This window comes from Oncorhynchus kisutch, linkage group LG4 (assembly GCF_002021735.2).
Source record: "Oncorhynchus kisutch isolate 150728-3 linkage group LG4, Okis_V2, whole genome shotgun sequence".
In the NCBI taxonomy this organism is placed as follows: domain Eukaryota; kingdom Metazoa; phylum Chordata; class Actinopteri; order Salmoniformes; family Salmonidae; genus Oncorhynchus; species Oncorhynchus kisutch.
The window spans coordinates 57178893-57204511 of NC_034177.2; the positions used below are offsets into that span (position 1 = coordinate 57178893).

General features: G+C 41.3%; 1 protein-coding gene across 1 annotated transcript; it reads left to right on the forward strand.

Moving 5' to 3' along the window:
- The first annotated feature begins 1074 nt into the window (after positions 1–1074).
- On the forward strand, positions 1075–25588 carry fhip2a (FHF complex subunit HOOK interacting protein 2). The gene is made up of 17 exons (XM_020481352.2): positions 1075–1360; positions 2338–2416; positions 2571–2740; positions 3029–3133; positions 3260–3382; positions 3673–3870; positions 4057–4253; positions 7101–7215; positions 7414–7490; positions 7584–7776; positions 16759–16922; positions 17614–17760; positions 17871–17961; positions 18255–18398; positions 18636–18776; positions 19810–19913; positions 21993–25588. Exons 1-17 carry the CDS (start codon positions 1316–1318, stop codon positions 22102–22104), a joined length of 2205 nt encoding a protein of 734 aa, XP_020336941.1. The 5' UTR covers positions 1075–1315; the 3' UTR covers positions 22105–25588.
- Positions 25589–25619: the final 31 nt, after the last annotated feature.

The following is a 25619-nucleotide window of genomic DNA, read 5'->3' on the forward strand; positions in this document are numbered from 1 at the left end:
ACATCTGCATTTTGAAAGTCTTTTTTTAATCGTTATTTTATTAACGAAAGCAGAAAGATGTTGATGAACAGACACTGTGTAAAACTTTGTGGAGTATCGAATACATTGCAAGTGGGAAGGATTTTCACGCGACCACGGGTAAAACCTTACTGATGATCAATGTATTTGTTGCATTGTTGTATCGTCAGTTTCTTGCTGGTAGGCTTGGCAGAGTTACGGATGAATTTTTCACAATAAAGTAGGCTAACGAAGGCAACAAATTGTTGCTTACTGGAACACCCAAAGTCATCCAATTGTTATAATGGGGCGGCAGGGTAGCCTAGTGGTTAGAGCGTTGGACTAGTAAAATAAGAATTTGTTCTTAAACTGACTTGCCTAATTAAAATAAAGGTAAATAATAATAATAATAATAGGAAGTGGAAGAAACACTGTATGTGTAGGGTTAGTTGGTGGTGCATTTTTTTCTCCTTTCCATTTAAGTTTTTGTATCACAAAATGTAACGTGAGTGACCACACACTACCGCACAGTAGGTGGCGGCATGTACAAAACAACATGTATGAACGCCATGATACAAAATAAGAAAAGGAAGACGAAGAAACAAGAAGAAAGATATTGCCAAAGATTTTTTATAAGTAACCCAAGATAGACAAAAGCCTGTTGTAGCTAAAACAAGCAATGAGGGTGGGCAGAGCCAAGAACGAGCTAACGAGATCTTATTGGCGCGCTCTAGCATGTATTTGCATATTTCCGTTAGGGAAAGCCTATTACGTGAAGTGCGCCGTGTGCAATAACTCAATTCGCCCTTGCGTTCCTTCTAAAGAAAGCAAAAGGCAAAGTCTACAACACTTAGTCCACTCTGTTCGTAACAGATTATAGTTTTGAAAACTGTATTGAGATCAACTGTTTCATTGATGACAAAATTAGAAGAATATCGACCAAAATCCATCTCGCTCCATCTTCTCCCACTGTCGTCCACTGGGCTTCCTATCATCACCATATTTGTTAGTGAGTGGAAACGCCCAGATGCTTCACATTTATACATCCGGTAAAATATCTGGCTCATTGTTCAATCTGTTATATTACTGCTTGGCTGGGGAAGTGCCACGGTGTCCAACAGAGGTGAACGTTACAGTAGTTTGTGTTGTGACAGTGGTTGTGAGATAGAGTCCGCTGTGCGTTTTATTGTTTGCATTTATTTTCCTTCAAGGATCATTATATGAAAACTCCAATCTGGATCGCAGCGCTAACAACAGGAAGAAGATAGAGGAATTCTCTAGGTCTTCTCGTGACAAACTGGTCCAGTCGAAGAACAAAATGTTCTCCAAATTTACATCGATTCTACAGCACGCAGTCGAGGCGGTGAGTTTTCATTTATGTGGAAGATGTCAAACCTCTGGAAGAAAGGTTCAATCGAGGTCGGGGACAATTGGGCCTAACTGGATGTTCTATTGAAGTTAACCACGTAACTGTTAGCGGATGCCAGCTAGCTTTGCCAGATGTGATCGTAGGTGCTGCTAACGCTAACAGCAGAGGTGTCCAACAAAGCCTAACTAGCTAACGTTAGTTGGCTAGCTAAAACTTTCGCTCTGGTTTCTGGGCTTGTTTCACTTCATATTAAGCAATGTGATTGAAATAATTAGCTAAAGCTGTTAGCTACACTGCCCTGATTATGGCCGGCTTAGCTAACGTTAGCAAGCTAATGTTTACATCTCTGCCATCTGTAAAAAAAGAAAAAGCTTGAAATGGGTATGGTCTAATTGAGTCAACACCACAGAAAACAAATCTAAGTTTAGCTTTCCTAACTAACTACGTTATCCCAAAGGTCGGCATATAAGTTGTTTGTCTGAAACCTGCTTTGTATACACCTCTGACTTTTTGACGTTACCATACGGGGTTCCCGTCAAGCGAGAAAGGCGAATTAATTGTTGTGATGTACATGCGAGTCTAGTTAGTCGGCTGCTGAACGTTTTCATCTGCTTTCAAACGTTAGCAAGGGTTGGATATCTGGTAGATTTCTCCACACCCTTGTTGATAAGATGACTTGTCGGTGTTGCGCAAACGAGATTGACTGTACTATATATATATATATTAATTACTGTTATAAGACACTACATTTGGGGGCTACAAGAAGTAGGCCGACATGTGCAGAGTGAAAAGATCTGCTCAAGCAGATGACAAGTTTGTGCGTCTTGCCTGGTCAAGAGTCTGGTTGCTTTACACACAGACTGGCAGTAGGCCTGTAGTAAAGATTGCTAAACTAATTAATCAGACACTGGTTAATCAGACAAAATTGTGTGATTAACAGGGTTTTGATTTGATTTCTGTTCCTGTTCCAGCTTGCGCCTTCACTGCCCTTGCAGGAGGACTTTGTGTATCACTGGAAAGCCATCACACATTACTACATAGAGACATCAGGTAAGACCAATAAACAACACTTAATAGACATCAAGTACGAGTTTCAAATCACTGTAAACAGACATGGAGTAGAGATATGTTATCAATGATGTGTTACCTGTAACCACAATGTGATTCGAAAGCAATATTTGTTTGTTTATTTCTTCTGTGTCAGATGACAAAGCACCTGTGACAGACACCAACATCCCGTCTCATCTGGAGCAGATGCTGGACATCCTGACGCAGGAGGAGTCAGAGAGAGAGTCTGGAGAGACTGGGCCCTGCATGGAGTACCTGCTGCACCACAAGATCCTAGAGACCCTCTTCACCCTGGGCAAGGCCGACGTAAGGGGAACAATGCCCTTTTCACACTATCATGCCACTCAAACCACACTGAACTGGCTCTGACATTTTTTTTCTCTTCACATTGTCCTTTTCAGCAACTTTAGTGGATGTGTAACCAGGCGAGCACAGTACAGCAAGACTTTGCTCAGTAGTGAGGAAAAAAGTAAAAGACCTCACTGCACTCTGTTGGATAGTTAGCCTATACCAAATCATGTTAGAAAGACCAGATCAAGTATGAAAAGTACCATGGTGTATCTTAATCTATTGGGGTTGTTTTGTCTCCATCAGTGTCCTCCGGGAATGAAGCAGCAGGTTCTGAGTTTTTACACCAAGCTGCTAGGACGCATTCACCAGCCTCTTCTGCCCCACATCAATGTCCATAGACCTGTACAGGTGAGATCCAATACGTTTTACTTTGTAGATATGGATGGTTTTAACACGTGGATGTGTTTACTATGTAGATGTCATTTGTACACAGTTTCAGTGTGAAGTAGTGTGTCTCTCTGGTTGACTCCTCAGAAACTCATCCGTCTTTGTGGAGAGATCCTGGCTGCTCCCACGGAGAACGAGGAGATCCAGTTCCTCTGCATTGTCTGTGCCAAACTAAAGCAGGACCCCTACCTCGTTAACTTCTTCCTGGAGGTAAGTATGATGTCCATAAGATGCTACCATAACAGAGGCAGCAGGGTTGTCTTCATTGGGCACCAAATGCTCTGAAATGGATTTAAATAGAAAGGTACTTACTATCTGTACTTATCCAAAAAAACAACATTTGGCTTATTTTTTTCATGTTGCAAAACGTTTTGTTAGTGTACCCTAATGAAAACGAGTCAGGACGTTTCAGTAAGGAGACTTGAGAGATGGCTGAACTGACGTCACACAGTTTGAATCCTTCAATAGTTTTTTTCCCCCTTGCATCTCCTGGTTCGCAGAATAAAGTGAAGAGGCCTGACCCAAAGAGGCCTGGTGTAGAGGGGGTTAGGGAGGACTTGGCTTCACCAGACACAGGTCAGCCCCAGGCAGAGGGACAGGCAGCTGAATCACCTGAGGAGCCCAAGTCTGCTGCTGCCCAGTCCAACAACAACAACTACAACATAGTCACATCTCTCCTCAACCTCACCAAGAGTCCGGTCAGTACCTCCTCATACCACAGATCTGAGACCAGGTTACTCAAACCACACTGATGATTAATATAGTCTGTTTTGATTTGAGGTTGCAGTGGGAATAGGCTTAGTGGTGTTTTTAATGTAGCTTGAACTGTGTTTGTTGTTTGAGTAGCATCTATATTCATGCTTTCCTCTCTCTCTGTCTCTCAGGATGGCAGGATAGTGGTGAAGGCATGCGAGGGCCTCATGCTGCTGGTCAGTCTGCCTGAGCCGGCCGCGGCCAAGTGTCTGACGGAGAACACTGAGCTCTGTGAACTCTTGACTGACAGACTGTCAGCCTTCTACAAGGCTCTCCCCATGTCCATGGATCCGCTGGATATTGAGACAGTGGAGTCAGTCAACTGGGGGTGAGGCTTTGCTGTCCACTCCTCATGCTACCTCTGCTTTGTCAGAGAGACCGTACCTTCAGAAAGTATGCACACCCCTTGGATTTTCCAAATTTAGTTGTGTTACAGCCTGAATTTAAAATGGATTCAATTGAGATTTTGTCACTGGCCTACACACAATATCCCATAATGTCAATGTGGAATTATATTTTTTAGAAAGGTTTACAAATTCATAAAAAAATGTAAAAGCTGAATATACTTGAGTCAATGAGTTTTCACCCCTTTGTTATGGCAAGCCTAAATAAGTTCTGGAGTAAAGTCCCATAATAAGTTGCATGGACACACTCTGTGTGCATTAAGTGTTTAACATACATTTTGAATGACTACCTCATTTAGGTTCCACACGCAATTATCTGTAAGGTCCCTCAGTCAAAGATGGTACAAATAAAAAGAAAGGCAGACATTTAATATCTCTTTGAGCATGGTAAAGTTATAAATTCTGCTTTGGATGGTACACCCAGTCACCCCAAAGATACAGGCGTTCTTCCTAACTCAGTTGCCGGAGAGGAAGGAAACCGCTCAGGGATTTCACAATGAGGCCAGAGTTTAATGGCTGTGGTAGAACTGAGCATGAATCAACTAACCTAAATGACAGAGTGAAAAGAAGGATGCCTGTACAGAAACACAAATATTCCAAAACAAGCATCTTGTTTGCAATAACGTTCTTAATACAAAGTGTTATGTTTAGGGAAAATCCAACACATCACTGAGTACCACCTGGTTATCTGCTTTCCAACAGACACGAGAAGACATTCACCTTTCAGCAGAACAATAACCTAAAACAAAAGGCCAAATATACACTGGAGTTGCTTACCAAGACAACATTTTAGTGTTCCTGTGTGGCCTAATTGCATTTTTAACTTAAATTGGCCTGAAAATCCATGGTAAGACTTCAAGATTGCTGTCTAGCAATGATCAACAACCAACTTGACAGAGCTTGAAGAATTTAAAAAGAATGTGCAAATATTGTACAATCCAGGTGTGCAACATTCTTACACTTACTCAGAAAGACTCACAGCAGTAATCGCTGCCAAAGGTGATTATAACGTGTGTGATACTATTATCAATGAGATATTTCTCTTTCATTTTCAATAAATTAGCAAATATGTTTAAAAACATGTTTTCTCTTTGTCATTATGGGGCATTGTGTGTAGATGGTTGAGGGGGAAAATATATTTAATCTATTTTGAATTCAGGCTGTAACACAACAAACTGTGGAATAAGTCCAGGGATATGAATACTTTCTGAAGGCACTGTAATGCTACATATAGTGTGTGTGTCCAAAATGGCACCCTATTCCCAAATAGTGCACTATTTTTGACCAGGTTCTAAAAACTTGTGTAATTGCGTCAGATGCTCCATCATGTTCTGGGGGGAGATGTATGAGAAAAGATCCTAACCAGACTAGCGAAGTCTCAACCTCCTAAACGGGAACTCTCAGTCAAAGCATGGGCCAAATGTCCACTTCCGAAATTCGAAAGATGCGAACAACTGCGAAATCATGATTTGTCCAAATGATCAGTGATGAATAAATCAACATTTTCTCATTGGTCATTGCAGTCTGGTGATGGATGCTGTGATGCCAGCCTATGTTACGTGTGTCTGTCCAAGAGAGATTAGGGCACATAGACTACTTTTGAACAGAGCCTCATGGGCTCTGGTCAAAAGTATTGCACTATATGGTTTTGTTTGGGACACATCTGCAGCATACCCCTTCTCTAAATTAGTTTCAGTGAATGGTCTGCCAAGGGAAAATTGTAGGGAAGTGCATCTTTCCCTTTCAAGACGATTCGATATGTATACATGGGTTCCGATGCAATACAGGAATGATACATTTTAGTTTGAAACTATTCGGTTTGATTAGAGAAAGAATCGATGCGATACGATTCGATGTACTAACATTTGTTGAGGCCCACTCATGCCACTCATCCGCTGCCATCACCTAATGTTTCAGCATGATAATGCACAGTCCCATGTTCCAAGGATCTGTACACAATTCCTAAAAGCTGAAAATGTCCCAGTTCTTCCTTGGCCTACATACTCAACAGACATGTCACCCGTTGAGCATGTTTGGGATGCTCTGGATCGAAGTGTACGGCAGCGTGTTCCAGTTCCAGCCAATTTCCAGCAACTTCACACAACCATTGAAGAGGAGTGGGACATTCCACTTGCCACAATCAACAGCCTGATCAACTTAATGTGAAAAAGACATGTCACGCTGCATGAGGCAAATGCCCAGCATGTGAAATCAATAGGGCCTAATTTATTTATTTAAATTAACTGATTTCCTTATGAACTGTATAACTCAGTAAAATCTTTGAAATTGTTGCGTTTATATTTTTGTTCAGTATAAATTACAATATGCTGCTGATGGAGCTCATGAGCTGGGCCTCTGTATGTCCGTGTAACAAAAATAACATTAGGAACACCTTCCTAATATTGAGTTGCCCTCAGAACATCCTCAATTTGTTGGGGCATGGACTCTACAAGGTGTCGAAAGCGTTCCACAGGGATGCTGCCCCATATTGACTTCAATGCTTCCCAAAGTTGTCAAGTTGGCTTGATGTCTTTTGGGTGGAGAACCATTTCCCAGAATGGTCAAGTGTGAAAAACCCAGCCGCATTGCAGTTCTTGAACACTCAAACTGGTGCGCATGTCACCTACTACCATACTTTGTTACTTTGTTCAAAGGCATTGTCTTGCCCATTCATCCTCTGAATGACACACACAATTATAGAATGAATATGCATCTTGATCAATTAAGAATCGGCATCAGAAAAGTATAATATCTAATTGTGTCTGTTGCAGACTGGATGTGTATAACATGAAGGATGATGCTGCCATCTTCACTGGGAAGCGAGCACTCATCTCCTTCCTATCTTGGCTCGATTACTGCGACCAGCTCATCAAAGAGGCTCAGAAGGTAATGAGCAACACCACTGACTCACCATCGGCTGGAAGATTCTTTAAATAGTACACCGACTTGTTAGAATTTAATTCAGCAAAAACACAAGATAATACAATTAGCTATATATAGAAGACTCACATTACATACATCTATAGTTTTTATATCAAAGTGACTTTGTAGTAATGAAACATTTCTTGGGTCTTGTACCCTAAGACGGCGGCTGCAGTGTTGGCTAAAGCAGTGAGAGAGAGGTTCTTTGTGGCGGTCATGGAGCCCCAGCTGATGCAGACGTAAGTCCCTATTCAGAGGAACACTCAATGAAAGATTACAATGTAATTTTGCTGTGTCAGTGGATGACAGTGTCCCTTCTGCCCCCCTTTTAGGTCGGAGGTGGGCATCCTGACCTCCACGGCGTTGCTTAACAGGATCATCCGCCAGGTGACCTCGGAGGCCTTGCTGCAGGACATGGTCTACTTCCTCCTAGGGGAGGAGAAAGGACCAGAGACCCTAGCCAGCATTGCCCAAAACCCCCTCCGACACAGACTCATAGAGCACTGTGACCACCTGTCAGATGAGGTGACCACCCATATTCATGCATAATACACTGTTATCTACACCTTGATACACACACTCTGCCTCTGGGTTTGACATGGGGACAAATATACAGTATTTTTCCAAGGTGATGCTACGGAAGTAGAGAAGACTGTTTGGTCTCCTATTCAAATCAATGCCCCAACGTGTTATATTTTAGTGCGAAAGCTGCTCCTTCATGGAACTCTCTGTCAGCGAAGTCTTTTGTCCGGGCACCCGCCAGCCTGGGCGTGCTCTCTCACCACATTGGCTGAGAAACATCAGGCTGGTGGTTTTGGCAGGAAAACTCAGTTTAACCTGGGTAAAAACAGTTGTATACCTAGTAGCCTTATCATAGTGATATTTCCTATGCTCTGCATTCTCTGCCTTCCTTTTAGACAGAATAAATAAAACCAGGTTGGGTGAATAATTTTGAAAATGTAATCCATAAGCCTACTAATACATCAATGAATGAATGTAAAACATGCACATATTCAATTTAAGAAACTGAGGAACTGAAAGAAAATATACTGCTCAAAAAAATAAAGGGAACACTAAAATAACACATCCTAGATCTGAATGAATGAAATATTCTTATTAAATACTTTTTTCTTTACATAGTTGAATGTGCTGACAACAAAATCACACACACATTATCAATGGAAATCAAATTTATCAACCCATGGAGGTCTGGATTTGGAGTCACACTCAAAATTAAAGTGGAAAACCACACTACAGGCTGATCCAACTTTGATGTAATGTCCTTAAAACAAGTCAAAATGAGGCTCAGTAGTGTGTGTGTGGCCTCCACGTGCCTGTGTGACCTCCCTACAACGCCTGGGCATGCTCCTGATGAGGTGGCGGATGGTCTCCTGAGGTATCCCCTCCCAGACCTGGACTAAAGCATCCGCCAACGCCTGGACAGTCTGTGGTGCAACTGTTGGTGGATGGAGAGAGACATGATGTCCCAGATGTGCTCAATTAGATTCAGGTCTGGAGAACGGGCGGCCCAGTCCATAGCATCAATGCCTTCCTCTTGCAGGAACTGCTGACACTCCAGCCACATGAGGTCTAGCATTGTCTTGCATTAGGAGTAACCCAGGGCCAACCGCACCAGCATGTGGTCTCACAAGGGGTCTGAGGATCTCATCTCGGTACCTAATGGCAGTCAGGCTACCTCTGGCGAGCACATGGAGGGCTGTGCGGCCCCCCAAAGAAATGCCACCCCACACCATGACTGACCCACCGCCAAACCGGTCATGCTGGAGGATGTTGCAGGCAGCAGAACGTTCTCCACGGTGTCTCCAGACTCTGTCACGTGCTCAGTGTGAACCTGCTTTCATCTGTGAAGAGCACAGGGCGCCAGTGGCAAATTTGCCAATCTTGGTGTTCTCTGGCAAATGCCAAACGTCCTGCACGGTGTTGGGCTGTATAAGCACAACTCCCACCTGTGGACGTCGGCCCTCATACCACCCTCATTGGAGTCTGTATCTGACTGTTTGAGCAGACATGCACATTTGTGGCCTGCTGGAGGTCATTTTGCAGGGCTCTGGCAGTGGTCCTCCTGCTCCTCCTTGCACAAAGGCGGAGGTAGCGGTCCTGCTGCTGGGTTGTTGCCCTCCTACGGCCTCCTCCACATCTCCCGATGTAGTGGCCTGTCTCCTGGTAGTGCCTCCATGCTCTGGACACTACGCTGACAGACACAGCAAACCTTCTTGCCACAGCTCGCATTGATGTGCCATCCTGGATGAGCTGCACTACCTGAGCCACTTGTGTGGGTTGTAGACTCAGTCTCATGCTACCGCTAGAGTGAAAGCACCGCCAGCATTCAAAAGTGACCAAAACATCAGCCAGGAAGCATAGGAACTGAGAAGTGGTCTGTGGTCACCACCTGCAAAACCACTCCTTTATTGGGGGTGTCTTGCTAATTGCCTATAATTTCAACCTGTTGTCTATTCCATTTGCACAACAGCATGTGAAATTGATTGTCAATCAGTGTTGCTTCCTAAGTGGACAGTTTGATTTCACAGAAGTGTGATTGACTTGGAGTTACATTGTTTAAGTGTTCCCTTTTATTTTTTTGAGCAGTATATATTTCAACCTTGTAAAAATTAATTTTCTTTCAATTTGCACAGGTAGGAAGGTGTCCAGGCAATTGTGAGCTGATAGACCATTAGGCTAGGTGTGAATGTTCTGAAGCTTAATTCTAATCCATCACGAATACAACAGAAACCCATCGACCCCTTATGCGCCGTCAGCGGGACAAAAGTATTGCTCAGTCTATAAGATGGTTCGCTAATAATGGCAGCACCATTTTATCAAATGTTGATATTTTACAGTTTTCATGGGCATACAAATCCAAAACGTTATATGCGATTGCAAAATTGAATGCGTTAACCGAAAGAGTCATTTGCCTTGCATGGTTCTCAATATGCATAGGCTAATAGGGCTTCTTGTTGACTGCACATTGGGTATCCAGCTGTTTATTCAGGCATAGGGTAGTTTTCAATCATCAGCTGATCCAATAAATATTTTTTTGAAAGACAGTCAAGTACTAGCTTGATATTCTGGTTGAAACAGGAATTGTGGGTGCTTTTTTTTTCTTCTTTTTCTCAGGAATGAATTTGAACATATTTTCCACTTGCTGGAGCTGGACCATGTTTTAGACTCACAATTAGTGCCAGCATGCTGCTGTGGACAGTGCCAATGATAATCACAAAAGTAAAAAAAAATATACAGGATTGTGAGTTTGGTGAATTTTCACTCAACTTTGAATTTTAGATTGAGTAAACATACAATTCAACTTGAGTATTTATTCTACCTTATTTGCATATTTCGCAGTGTGCCTTGCCTTGAATGAATTGTAGTTACCACCCATGACTGTTTTTGTTAGCGACAGATACATGTTTGTTCTATTCAATGGCCTTCAGGCCTGTAGCCTTCACTAAATGTGTCTAATAATAATAATGTATTACATTTGAAAAGAATCAAGTGCTTTTCATTATACATACATACATACATACATACATACATACATACATACATACATCATTATACATGCATAAAATAGAAAAACAAAAATTAAGAAATACACTGAGTATACAGAACATTAGGAAGACCTGCTCTTTCCATGAAATAGACTGACCAGGTGAAAGCTACAATCCCCTGTTATCTGTTACATCCACTTCTATCAGTGTAGATGAAGGGGAGGAGACGGGTTAAAGAAAATTGAGACATGGATTGTGTATGTACGCCATTCAGAGGGTGAATGGACAAGACAAAATATTGAACTGCCTTTGAATTGGGTATTGTAGCAGGTGCCAGGCACACCAGTTTGTGTGTCAAGAACAGCAACGCTGCTGGGTTTAATGCTCAACAGTTTCCCATGTGTACCAAGAATGGTCCACCACCCAAAGGACATGCAGCCAACTTTACACAACTGTAGGAAGCATTGAAGATCCTACATCTGTACTGCACTCAATGCCAAAGCGCTAACCCCAGTCTAAATGCATGTGTCACACGAATGGGCATTACAGGATGTCCAAATTGTCATGAATAAGTTAAGTGCGCTGTCCCTGTATTTTGATGTGTTACCATGACAACTGGCCTTAGACATTGTATCACCATTAGGATAACATGGCCTAAATGCTTTGCCATTATATTTCTCTTCTCATAAAGACCTCATTGGATTAGAGCCATACCAATCCACATAGCTGCGTGAGGTAGGAGTGCTGGGGGTGCTCCAGCACCCAATATAGCCATCTGCAGCACGGGTCCGATGCCATTTTCGGCTTTATAGGTGAGGCAGAGAATTTTATAGTCAATTCTTTGAGAAATAGGTAGCCAATGGAGATCAGCAAGGATGGGGTTGATGTGGGCAGACTTTTTTTTGGTGTGTCAGAATCCTTGCATCACTGAGTTTGGATGAGCTGTAGCTTATGGAATGGAATTTGCAGGCAGGCCCCAAAGTACTCTTCCCATAATTAATTCTGGAGAAAATGAGCTTTTCTGCTTCAGATGTGGTGAGAGAGTCTTAGGCGGGAGATGTTCTTCAGATGAAAGAATTACGTTTTACAAATGTGACTAATGTGGTCATTGAAGGAGAGGGCATGGTCGAATTTCACACCCAAATTAATGATGACTGACGAGAAGGGGATGATGTGGCCATTTATGACAGGGCAGATGCTGCAGGAGTTGATCTGCTAGGGGGTGCCTATCAGCATTGCTTCTGTCTTGCTGCTGTTGAGTTGTAGGAAGCTGTTCTGCCTCCAAGATTTTACCTCTTCCAGTCAGTTGGACAATGTTAACAGAGCAGATGTTGTGTCAGGCTTTGTTTTAATGGACACCTTTGTGTCATCTGCGTAGCAGTGGAATTGGACACTTGTCTGAAGATCTGGCCAACTGGGAACATGTAGGAAGAGGATAGGTCCGAACACTGACCCTTGTGGGTCACTGCAAGGGTCTTGCCTCTCCGAGAGTAATGTACTGCTTGCGGTTAGAGAGGTAGGAAGTGATCCAGTTTAGGGTGGTCTCACAGATGCCAGTGTGCTCTCTGAGGTGCGATCTACTGTATCAAAAGCCGCACTGAGGTACAGAAGAATCAAGATGGTGGGGGATCCTGTATCTGCAGCCATAAGGATGTCATTGACAACCTTCACCAGGGCTGTCTCAGTACTGTGCATGGGCCTGAAGCCAGACTGAAGCACCTCCATAAAGATGGATAGCACTGAGGTGTGACTGAAGCTGAGATGCCAATATCTTCTCCAGGACTTTACATAAAAATAGGAGGTTGGAAATGGGCTTATTGTTTGAGAGGTCTTGGTCAAGGGATGATTTCTTGAGGGGTGATGCGATTTTGAACAGTGACGGAACATGCCCAGTGTGGAATGACTTGTTGAACAGGTTGGTTACAAACTGGATGAGAGCAGCTGATCATGTTTTGAACAGTGATGTTGAAATAGGGTCGAGGGTGCCACTGGTAGTTTAGGTGATTTTAAACACCACATCAGGTGAGACTAGAGCAAAGTCACTTAGATATGGGTGGTGGGCTTGGAGTCAGTGTGGGGTTGAGTTTGGAGGATACAATGTTCTGTCGGATGGTGTTGATTTTAGCCTTTAACTCAGCAAATCCGTAACATTGTGGCTGTGTGAGGGCCAGAGTCTGTAGGGTGGAGGAGGCGACGGATGGTGGGGAAAATAAATTCCTGAGATTTCCTCTGTTAGGGCTGTGGAAGTCATGAAAGTTTGTCAGCTGTTGGTTGTCAAGCAAATAACTTCCGGTCTCAAGGTAATTGACCGGATTAACAAACACATTTAGCGGCTCCTGGGTTCCACGTATAGCCTACAAGCCACTGATGCAACCCTTTTTAGAACATTTGAAAAAGTCTAACATCCATGTAATATAGCCTACACCACCACAATACATACATTATTTATTTTAGGTGACATGATATGAAGAAAATGTAGTCTATTTCAGAACAGAATAGCATACTCGGAGTTGTCCGTATGTTAGGCCCTGATCTGGCTATGCAATATGCCTGTGGGTTACACTAGTTCATTTAGCAGAAAAGATTTGCTTAGAATTCCATGGTGTTATTTTATATTATTATATTATGAAGAATACAATTTTTATATATATATATATATATATATATATATCTATATCTCTCCAAAGGATTTGAAGGTGTGCGCACATGCGGCTATTCTGTGTTGAGCGGTTAACAAAGAAACTGGTACTCCTATATGCTTAATTTAGAGTTATTTATGTAACTTTAGTTGTGATATAAACGTTGGACTATATGTTTTGATTTTGAATACATTCTAACACTGCATGATGCAACTCTAATGATGATTTGGAAAAAATTTGCATGAAAGGCATGGGCTTTGCTTTGTTTATTGCACACTTCATCAGTCTCTCATTCAAAATTTGAGAAGCACTTGATAATGCCTTGAATTTCCCGGCTGCATCCCCATTGTGTGGCCTTGGGCTGAATATAATAATTATAATTTCCTTCTCCAGGCTGCGTGCCGAAGCACCTCACTCATATGGCTCTCCTTCACGTGATCAGGTCTTTTTTCACAGGCTACAAGTGAAGACACACAACTGCGCGGTCCTTATCCAATTATTAGGCGCATATTGGAAGAACTGTCCACATTTACTTTTCGTCAGCCAACAAGATGAGTAGGCCTAACGAACAGCAAAAGCACTAGTCTGTCAACTGTCGACTATCCCTCATAGTACTAAAGTTGACCTATTCTGTGCAAGAAATCCAATATTCCAAATATTCCAGGTGTGTGATGCGATAGATCCAAAATTAATACAACCACTAGCATCCCAAAAAACTGTTTTAAGAACGTGTAGCTTAAAATGTTGATGAACTATTAGGTCATTTCTTCACATTATAAGTGCAGCAATGCGCACACGGCAGTAGGATATAAGTGAAAATCTTCCATTAGCTCGAAAACACCATTCTCAAAAGTGACCACAAGTGAGATTATGCATGTACTGCTTTTATTATAAAGGTGCATTTTTTATGGTGAAAATGATCTTCCCCAAAAATTTTACTCGTGCTGCGTATGTCTGACAGGCTCTACACCCGTTGTAAAGTGGATTAATGGGCTTCATTTTAACCTGTCTAGGACTCGCCAACAGCCAATGAAATTGCAGGGCGCCAAATTCAATCAACAGAGATCTCATAATTCAATTGTTTCAAACATACAAGTATTAGGCACCATTTTAAAGAAACATTCTCCTTAATCCAACCACAGTGTTGGATTTCAAAAAAGCTTTTCGGCGAAAGCAGAACATATCATTATGTTAGGTCAGCAACTAGTCACAAAGCATACAGCGATTTTCCAACCAAAGAGGAGTCACAAAAAGCAGAAATAGAGAAAATTAATCACTAACCTTTGATATTCTTCATCAGATGACACTCCCGGGACATGTCACACAATACATGTATGTTTTGTTTGATCAAGTTCATATTTATTTCCAAAAACCTCAGTTTACATTTGGCTTTGCTTCCAAAACATCCTGTGGATTTGCAGAGAGCCACATATATTTACAGAAATACTCATTGATAAAAGATACAAGTGTTATTCACAGACTTAAAGATATACTTCTTCTTAATGCAACCACTGTGTCAGATTTAAAAAAAACTGAGTACACTGATCAGAGACCAAAACAACCCAAAAAGATAAACACCATTTTGGAGTCAACATAAGTCAGAAATAGCGTTATAAATATTCACTTATCTTTGATGATCTTCATCAGAATGCACTCCCATGAATCCCAGTTCCACAATAAATGTTTGATTTGTTCCATAAAGTCCATAATTTATGTCCAAATAACTCCTTTTGGTTTGCGTGTTCAGTACACAATCTAAACTCACGACTCGCGGCCAGGTCCAGGCAAAAGTTCAGACGAAAAGTTACATTACAGTCTGTAGAAACATGTCAAACGATGTATAGAATCAATCTTTAGGATGTTTTTATCATAAATCTTCAATAATGTTCCAACCGGAGAATTCCTTTGTCTTCAGAAAAGCAATGGAACGCGAGCTACCTCTCATGTGAATGCGCGTGACCAGCTTGTGGCAATCTGCCAGACCACTGACTCAAAGAGCCCTTATGAGCCCCTCCTTTATAGTAGAAGCCTCAAACAAGTTTCTAAAGACTGTTGACATCTAGTGGAAGTCGTAGGACGTGCAAAATGACCCCATAGACACTGTGTATTCGATAAGCCAAGAGTTCAAAAACTACAAACCTCAGATTTCCCACTTCCTGGTTGGATTTTTCTCAGGTTTTCGTTTGCCATATGATTTCTGTTATACTCACAGTCGTCATTCAAACAGTTTTAGAAGGTTCAGTGTTTTCTATCCAAATATACTAATAATATGCATATATTAGCAACTGGGACTGAGGAGCAGGCAGTTTACTCTGGGCACGCTTTTTATCCAAATGTGAAAATGCTTCCCCCTAGCCATAAGAAGTTAAGAAGTTATTTGGCCACTTTAGTTGTGATACAAACCGTAAAAAAATATATAGGCCTATGGGCTAGGCTAAATGAGGTGTGCAACTATGATTTGAAAAAGTTCCTTGCCTTTGCTGAGCATCATTCACAAGTGATAATACAATGCAGTCGGAAAGTATTCAAACCGCTTCACTTTTTCACCTTTTGTTACGTTACAGGCGTATATTGAAATGGATTAAATAAATACAAATCCTCATCGATCTCCGCATGTGTGGTTCCCACCGTGAAGCAGGGAGCAGGAGATGTGGGGGTGATTTTATTTAGAATTCAAGGCACACTTAACCAGCATGGCTACCACAGCATTCTGCAGAGATACTCCAGTCCATCTGGTTTGGGCTTAGTGGGACTATCATTTGTTTTTCAACAGGACAATGACCCAAAACACACCTCCAGGCTGTATATATGTATATGTATGTGTAGTTGAAAAATTATCAACTTTTTTACAGTATTGTGTGTAGATTGATGAAGGGGGGAAAACAATTGAGTACGTTTTGGAAAAAGGCTAACGTAACAAAATGGGGAAAAAGTCAAGCGGTCTGTATACTTTCCGAATGCACTGTACATTTTACATTTGAGTCATTTGGTAGACGCTCTTATCCAATTACATTTGACTTCAGTAACGTTCATAGCTGACTCAACCTATTTATACATTTTTGTAATACAGTAGTAGCCTACATGGTGGTTGTAACTAATACGGACTGATACTGATCACAAAGGATGGCTGGCCCAGCGGCCGCTTGAGAACTCTCAGGTAGAGCACGTCTTGCCTGGGTTTGTTTACAAAAAAGTAAAATTGTCACCCTGACACAAATGACATAACTGAGTCTTGCTTTAAACCGTTAAAATGACACCCAGAAGTGACCGCGTGTCTTGCGTTAAATTTGTCTCACACAAACTCACTGTTGAAACTCAGTTCCTTCCTTTGTGCTCATAGCTTCCAAATATGTTTCCCACAGATCAGCATCATGACCCTGCGTCTGTTTGAGCAGCTGATCCAGAAGCCCAACCAGCACATCCTCCACAGTCTGATGCTACGCAGCCTGGAGGAGAGGAACTACCTGGAGAACAAGCCCCAGGAGGAGAGGGAGCCAGTGGAGAACGGCCAGCCCCACGACTTCATGTAAGGGATCCCTCCGCCAAGTCTGTCCTCTGGCTGCAAGGGCTCTGGGGTTCTAACTATATAACTGCATTCAGAATTGTAGTGGAAATAAAATGAATAAAAAGTGTATTCCCTCATTAGGTGCTACAATACTTCACAGATGGTGTGTCCGTAACTTGGAACCATGAATTAAATGGCAATGCACTACAACAACCACAAAAAGTAACTTGAGCATAGCAATCATGGAATTCCGAATATGAAATGGTTCCTCAGTATGTTGGGACCTAGTCCTTCGTGACAGATTAAGAATTCACTGGCTTGGCCAGCGCGCATGATGTGAGATTTTGTTCTGGGGGCTGAGATTAGTAGGGGCAACTAATGCAAATTCCATGGAATATCACTCCTTAATGAATTCTGTCTATTCTTTTTTCAATCTGTTCACATTAAGACACACACACAACCCTAATAAAACAGATTTCATATCTGTGTGAACTACTGTCTCTTTAAATTAGAAAATGCAATACCCACGCCTAGTATCCAAACATTAGGTTGAAATCCAACAATATGAAAGCATACAAGCATATTGTCAGAGACTCCTCCTTTTGATGTAAAATCACTAAGCTTATTGTGACCAATTACCTTAGTGATGTAAAATGTAATGTAATGCATTTTACATTGAATCTGCCAATGGATGTTTTGTTATGTCTTTCAGAGACCTTGAAGAGGACCCTCTGTTTGTCGACGACTTCTCTCCAGAGAACAGGTTGTCCAGCCCTGATTGGTTGAGCAACTCCCCAACACACAGTCCTTACCACGCTAAGCCTGATGGAAAGACCGAGGTCCACAAGATTGTAAACAGGTACACAGTATTTCCTAGGAAACATGTGCCTTGTTACATATTTTAAACTTTTCGAAAGTAAGATACCTGCATCATGTAACCCTATAATGTTTTTATTATGTTTGCTTCAGTTTCCTGTGTTTGGTGCCTGATGAAGCCAAATCCTCGTCTCATGTGGAGGGAACGGGTTATGACACCTACCTAAGAGACGCACACAGACAGGTGAGTTCTCCAGGTCTCATATTCTCTAGCTTCTAATTCACTGAACTCAATAGAGATCTGGGTTGTGTTCATTAGGGTACACCGTTGGAAACCGTTTTGCACGTGTTTCTTATTGTTCTTATACAAGTTCAAATAGTATCTCCCTGTGTCACTCGGTTTTTAACTGTTTGCTTCTGATTCGAGCATACTGAACACGACCATGGATCTCTGATTTGTTACTAACACTGAATGGATGGCATGTTGTCTACCCAATGTCATAACTCAACATCATCATTGTCCTCATCTTTTCTTAGTTCAGGGACTACTGTGGGATCTGTCAGAGATGGGACTGGCGCGGCACCCCCAAGGCCATGGAGAAGTGTGACCTGGACAGTCCCTTCTTCGAGGGCCACTTCCTCAAAGTCCTCTTCGACAGAATGGGCCGTATTTTGGATCAGGTGAGTTTGAAGTCAAGGAAAGATCTCAGATTTCCAGAAGATTCTCAGTTAAAAGTGCTTCTTAGTCCAAGACTAGGTTTAATCTGTGTCAGGAACACAGATTGGCCCAGAATGTTCAGACAGGGTATCAATTGGATTAAATACTTAAATCTGCTTTGTGAGTTTAGCGATATTGTGGTAATCTTGACTCATCATGGTGTACCTGAGCTCACTGACTGTCCTTTCCCTGTCCTCCAGCCTTATGATGTGAACCTGCATGTGACGTCAGTGCTGTCCAAGCTGTCTCTGTTACCCCACCCACACATTCATGAGTACCTGCTGGATCCCTACATCAACCTGGGCCCCGGCTGCAGGTCCCTGTTCTCCGTCATCGTCAGGGTATGTTGAGGAATCCACATGAGCAGATACTCAGATACCCTCTATTGATCTCTCATGAATTGCTATTGAAGTGATTGTAGTAAGGTAGTTAAGGTTGTGGGCCTATGGAGGAACAATCTTTGTTGAGTAGAGTCAATCTTGAGTATCAATTTAGTTAGGGCAATTATGTTATAGTCACGTTTATGTAAACATAACAATTTCCTCAATCAGGTTTCCAACCATTTTATGCAAGCAAAGTACATTTTGGATAAAGAATATTATGACAGGCCTGATGGAAACATTTTCTGGTTGACTTTCCAAATGTCGACAAAACTAAATATGCGAGACAAGGTGTCAGTAAAATTAATTAATGTGAGAAATGTCGGTGGAAACGCTTTTATGCACAAATATATAACGACCATCATATCAAAGTAAACTTGGAGTCACGCAGTGACGTTGTGTGGTCCTCCCACTACGAGTCGGAAAAGCATGCAGTTTATCAAGCTACAAATGAAATGAGTTACGATGAACTTCACAGGGTGGTGAAAGTGCAAGGTGATGAGCTTGATGCTCCTTTCCAATCAACATTGAGGGTCTTATTCTGGTGACCTGACAAATAAAACGATCTCATCATAATAATCTCATCATGTAGGCTATACGTGCTCTCTAGCCATTACTGTACCTGTGAGCTGTTGGCTACTAGATAACACAAAACATTTTTTGTTGTTGTGAGGTAGAGCTACTCAGTAGAGTTGAAAATGCAATGGAAACCCATTTAAGTTGTGTTTTTTATTTGGCACATGGGAATTTAACTGCAAAAGGTGTTTTCTATGTACTACGTCGTCACACAGACCCTTTTATCTGCAACAAGTCAGTTTGATGGAAACACCACTGGTGGGAAAATGTGCATATTGTTTTAATGCTTATTTTAGAATATTCGCATGAAAATCTCTTGCCAATTGGATGGAAACCCAGCTATTGTCAGTATTCTACCAGCTCTGAGCCTTTTTATACTGTAACACTGATTTGCCCCTGTGCATTTCACTCTTGTCAGGTGGTTGGGGACCTCATGTTGAGGATTCAGCGCATCCCAGACTTCACACCCAAACTCCTGCTGGTAAGAAAGAGACTGCTTGGCCTCGAACCAGAGGGTCTGAAGTAAGTACTCTGTGAAAGGTTTCTGTACTTCACAAAAGATCGTAAGATGTGTTGAATTCAGGTAGAAAAGATATGTTTAAGTCAGGTAGCTACTAGCCAGATGTATTTAATTTGAAGTGGATGTGTTAAGGTTTGACAGTTTCTCCAGGGATTTTTTTCTGACATTTAAACCCTTGGGTGGGCCACCTAAGCGGGCTGCCTAAGTACGTACATGCAGTGTCTTCGGAAAGTATTCAGAACCCTTCACTTTTTCCACATTTTGTTACATTACAGCTTTATTCTAAAATGGATTTTAAAAAAGAATAATCAATTTACACACAATATCCCATAATGACAAAGCGAAAACAGGATTAAATACAAATACACATTCATAAGTTTGAGGTCACTTAGAAATGTCCTTGTTTTTGAAAGAAAAGCAAAAAAAAATGTCCATTTGAAATAACATCAAATTGATCAGAAATACAGTGTGGACATTGTTAATGTTGTAAATGACTTACAGCTGGAAACGGCAGATTTTAATGGAATATCTACATAGGCGTACAGAGGCCCATTATCAGCAACAATCGCTCCTGTGTTCCAATGGCACGTTGTTAGCTAATCCAAATTTATAATATTCAAACACTTTTTCAATTATGTTAGCACAGCTAAAAACTTGTGCTGAATTAAAGAAGCAATAAAATGGGCCTTCTTTAGACTAGTAGAGTATCTGGAGCATCAGCATTTGGGTTTGATTACAGGCTCAAAATGGCCAGAAACAAAGAACTTTCTTCTGAAATTCGTCAGTCTATTCTTGTTCTGAGAAATGAACGCTATTCCATGCGAGAAATTGCCAAGGAACTGAAGATCTCATTCAAAGCTGTGTACTACTCCCTTCACAGAACAGCACAACCAGAATAGAAAGAGGAGTGGGAGGTCCCGGTGCACAACTGAGCAGGAGGACACAAGTACATTAGAGTGTCTAGTTTGAGAAACAGACGCTTCACAAGTCCTCAACTGGCAGCTTCATTAAATAGTTACCCCCAAAACACCAGTCTCAACGTCAACAGTGAAGAGGTGACTCCGGGATGCTGGCCTTCTAGGCAGAGTTCCTCTGTCCAGTGTCTGTATTCTTTTGCACATCTTAATATTTTATTTTTATTGGCCGGTCTGAGATCTGGCTTTGTCTTTGCAACTCTGCCGAGAATTTCTTCTTTAATCAGGACAACAGTTTTCAGCTGTGCTACCATAATTGCAAAATGGTTTTCTAATGATCAATTAGCCTTTTAAAATTATAAACTTGGATTAGCTAACATAACGTGCCATTGGAACACAGGGGTGATGGTTGCTGAAAATGGGCCTCTGTACGCCTATGTAGATATACCATTAAAAATCTGCGGTTTCCAGCTACAATAGTCATTTACAACATTAACACTGATCAATTTCATGTTATTTTAATGTACAAAAAGTGTGCTTTTCTTTCAAAAACAAGGACATTTCTAAGTGACCCCAAACTTTTGAACTGTAGTATAGACATGTCTATACATAGTTGAAGTCGGAAGTTTACCTTAGCCAAATACATTTAAAATCAGTTTTTCACAGTTTTGACATTTAACCCTAGTAAGAATTCCCTGTCTTAGGTCAGTTAGGATCACCACTTTATTTTAAGAATGTGAAATGTCAGAATAATAGTAGAGAGTGATTTATTTCAGATTTCTTTCTTTCATCACATTCCCAGTGGGTCAGAAGTTTACATACTCAATTTATTTATTTTTTTACCTTTATTTAACTAGGCAAGTCAGTTATTTTCAATGACGGCCTAGGAACAGTGGGTTAACTGCCTGTTCAGGGGCAGAATGACAGATTTGTACCTTTGTCAGCTCGGGGATTTGAACTTGCAACCTTCCGGTTATTAGTCCAACGCTCTAACCACTAGGCTCTAACCACTGCTGACAGCATTCCCCAACCCTCAACCAACCCCTGTCCCTTCCCCTTTTCTGTGTAGCATTGGCCACATAAATATATTTTAGGCCTAGTTCAGGTAGACTGAAGTATTTGATTGTTGAAATTTGACACTGTGCCTGCCTGGTCTTTCCCATGTAGCATCGACCACATGACCCTGCTGGAGGGGGTGATTGTACTGGAGGAGTTCTGCAAGGAGCTGGCTGCCATTGCCTTTGTCAAGTTCCACGCGTCTGCCTCCACCTCCCCCTAATCCAACCGGCCAGACAGGCCAGGACTGGGGTGGGGGGGGGGGGGGGGGTGCGGGCAAGGGGAGGACAGGATCAACAAACGACTGGTTACTTTCCACTGGTCATCCCTAAAATCGATTGTGCCCCAAAGACATACTGTAAGCAGGATATGTTTCATCAAATGTCTTGGGACTACAGATAAAGCATTTTGCCCCATGCCCTAACCAGAACAACAGTAAGGCTGGCAATCTGGGGCTAGAGGCTTTCAGGCTGAGGAAGAGGATGTGTGGATGGATGCGGTAGGAGAGGGGACATTCTCAAGATGGTTTGAGCTGGGCAAGGCCTGCAGAGTCCCTGCGTGCTCTCTCTCTCTTGCCTTTCTCTGTCTTTCTCGCCAACCTAAACAAATATGATCACCCCTTCACTATGTCTGTCATAGGGAGAGACATTTTTTTTCTGTATGTTTGTAGTAATTTAATTTTCTTTTCATACTCTGCTGTTTGTAAGCGTCAATGCCTTAGTGTTGGATTATTACGCCTTTTCAGTCACTCTTTCAGGAGGTTGTTTGTTTCCTAGTGAAACATTTTATCTTTAGCCCACATCTCTAATATATTCTTCTTCTGTCAGATTATCAATGTCAAATCACAAAAAAATCTGTGGACAAGATATCCCCTCTAATTAGCACCCATATTGCTTACCAAAATCAGGTAATTCACCCGATTTGTTAAAAAGAAAAGTACATACAATACAATGTAAAATGTTCTTATTTAACAAACAAAAAATGTATGGAGAAGTTCACTGTAGTGTCTGAGATAATAAGATACTAGTCACGGTGTGGCAGAAGTGGAAAGTCCCTGTATTTATTTTCAGTTTCTTTCAGGTTGCCTTTTTAACTGTCAGATATGCATTTTTAAAGAAAGAAAACCATTTTTAACCAATTTAATAGACAAGGTAGACAAGGAACTCTCAATGCAACTTAATTTTCAGAAAATGTGTCAAGTTTTGAATTGTCCCTGACTAGTAAACTTCACTGTGGAGATGTTCGTGTTAACATTGCTCAGGCTACCTACCTAACCATGTCAATGGTTGTGTATTTCTTATTGTTTGCACCGTCAACCTCACTAGCAATGGGATAACATTATAGAGTAATGTGACATCACATTTTGTAGAATGTGGATCCTGAAAAACAAACTGGATTTGGACATGGACTTCTATGTACATTTGCACTCGTTACATATCAGAATCTTTGCTTTCTTTTCAGACCTTCGACAGCTTTTGAGGAAAGTGATGCCTCATTTCTTCTTCTTTTGCCTCTGTGACAATGTTATCGTTTAATACAGTAATCATTATTGCCGTTTCAAAATGTACTCTGCTACATTGTACACTTACGTTGTCTTTTAATCTGTACTAGTGTAGTGGCATGGCCATCTTTCAGTGATCTTACATGGAACACATTTTCTACGTGTTATTCATTACTTGTTTATTTATAGGAGGTAATCTTAATTTTGGGGTTGGGAGGTCCTCAAAGTGGTCCTATTACATAAATAATTCTGTCTTGGTTAGCTTACATTGTGGAATGTAGGCCTACATGTAAATGTATGGGAACACAGTACATGAATTTGATATGTTCCTTCGTAAGCTACCATTTTATAAATGCAATTGGATACACAGTTTGTTTCCATAAGAGGTATTTCATTTACCAATAGTATTGTTTTCCAGCATGATCTTTGATGACGCAGAGGAAAGGACTCTGTGTCCTTAATGTAAAAAAATATATATAATGGAGGACACTATTGTGTGTGCTGTGTAGATTAGAAGATCGTGCAACCAGGGTTCGTTGCAAGTACCTGTTGGAGTAATTTTGTGGAGGTTACACTTACTACACTTAATTATTTTAATCGGTCTGAATTAGGGAACTACACGACAAAACCGGTGCTGGGGATGTGTTGCTTGCCTGAACGCTTTGGGTTTGTACATGGATGGTGCCCAGTGTGTGTGTGTGGTTGTGTTATAGGGGATGAGTGTGTTGGTGTGCGTCTGTGTGAATGCTTGCTGTAGTACGCAGGCTGGATGAATCTCCATGAGGTCAGGAGTTTGAAATACTCCGCATTAGCCGGGACACTGAACTTAGTGGCTAGAGCTGTTGTTCCTGCTAAGTTGACATGGCAAGTTGGCTTCCCTATACAGCACCTGGGGGAGTATGTCACAAAATAGGATCAACTTGTTAGCAAGCTAACTTGTTTGAATGTTGTCTGGATAAATTTCTAGGAAGATATGGACATCTGATTGATTCCACGAACAACCCATTTGACCGTTTTAGCTTTATAAATGAACCAGATAATCTGTTATTTCATTTTGATTAAAGTTAGCTGTCTACCTTGGTTGTCCTGCATTGTAGTATACCCCTCTGGCCTAATTATGCAAACGTTTGCATGAAATCAGATTTGCACATTGTCTTCATTCTTGTTCATATGTTGTACATATACCAATACTAAAAAATTATTATTATTATTTTTTTTGTATCATGAACTCCCAAAAAATATTAGGATGCACCTTTCAGGAGTGACTTGTCTACTTTAATGGATGAAAAACATTTTTTTATTCTTAATCATGCACATTTTGTGATCAACGTTTCCAACCTTTCTGTACCTGTGTGTATATAGGCTATACGTGTACAATAGTAATATTTGCCAGGTGTAAATGCATGCATATCATTTATTGTAATTATGAAAGCAGCATCTCTCTCCTAGCCTAGGACCAGATCTGTTTGTGCCTTCTGGCCCAACTCCTATGGCCATTGTCACACTAATGACCATAGGAGTTGGGAAGACTGCACAAACAGATCTGTGACCAGGCTCCCTTCCCATCCATGATGATTTCTTAGCAGTCAGCACTTTGCTCCTCTTCTGAAGACACTGACAAGGAAATACAATGATGCCTTACTTCACATTGTGACATTAATGGTTTCACTGCTTGGCTTGGGTTTGTTTGTCAAACATTGGATGCTCTATTTGTGAAAGGCATACTGTATTTCCTTGTCTGGGTGCAAGAGTCTAGTATTCAAAAAATCTGATGCCAACTTAGTTTATTGTCCTGTTCTGTATCCGCTTAGACCAATCACTGTATATCTTTGGTAAAACATGTTTGCTGCATTTAATTGTTAACCTAGAACTGGGTGTGAAATGGGTTACCTTTTTGGACTTTTTCTTGACCAGTATGTTTTATTCTGTGATTAGTGCAATGGTATTTAAATGTAATAAGTTGCATGCTCATTTCTCATCACGCCTCTTGATGCTTATGATCAGTGTCTCGAAAGTAACTATCGCCGACAGGGTGGGTTCTTTTCTGCAGTTTCTCTCATACACTCAGGGGCATCACGTTTTCATTCTCATCTGCCATTTCTGGTTTATGCGTGCTACTTTTCGGTGTGTGTGAGAAATCATACAGGACATTATGGCTTTGTTTAACATCTTCCGTCCCCAATAAAAATACAGCTTTATTCATCAAGTTGTTTGGTTGTTATTGTTGAATCAAATTT

Excerpts from the sequence above, each read along its gene's own strand:
- fhip2a (XM_020481352.2), top strand. The coding sequence starts at position 1,316 with ATGTTCTCCAAATTTACATCGATTCTACAGCACGCAGTCGAGGCG. Across the intron at positions 7,216-7,413 it reads TCATCAAAGAGGCTCAGAAG|ACGGCGGCTGCAGTGTTGGC; the intron begins GTAATGAGCAAC and ends TTGTACCCTAAG. Across the intron at positions 17,761-17,870 it reads GTCCACAAGATTGTAAACAG|TTTCCTGTGTTTGGTGCCTG; the intron begins GTACACAGTATT and ends TGTTTGCTTCAG.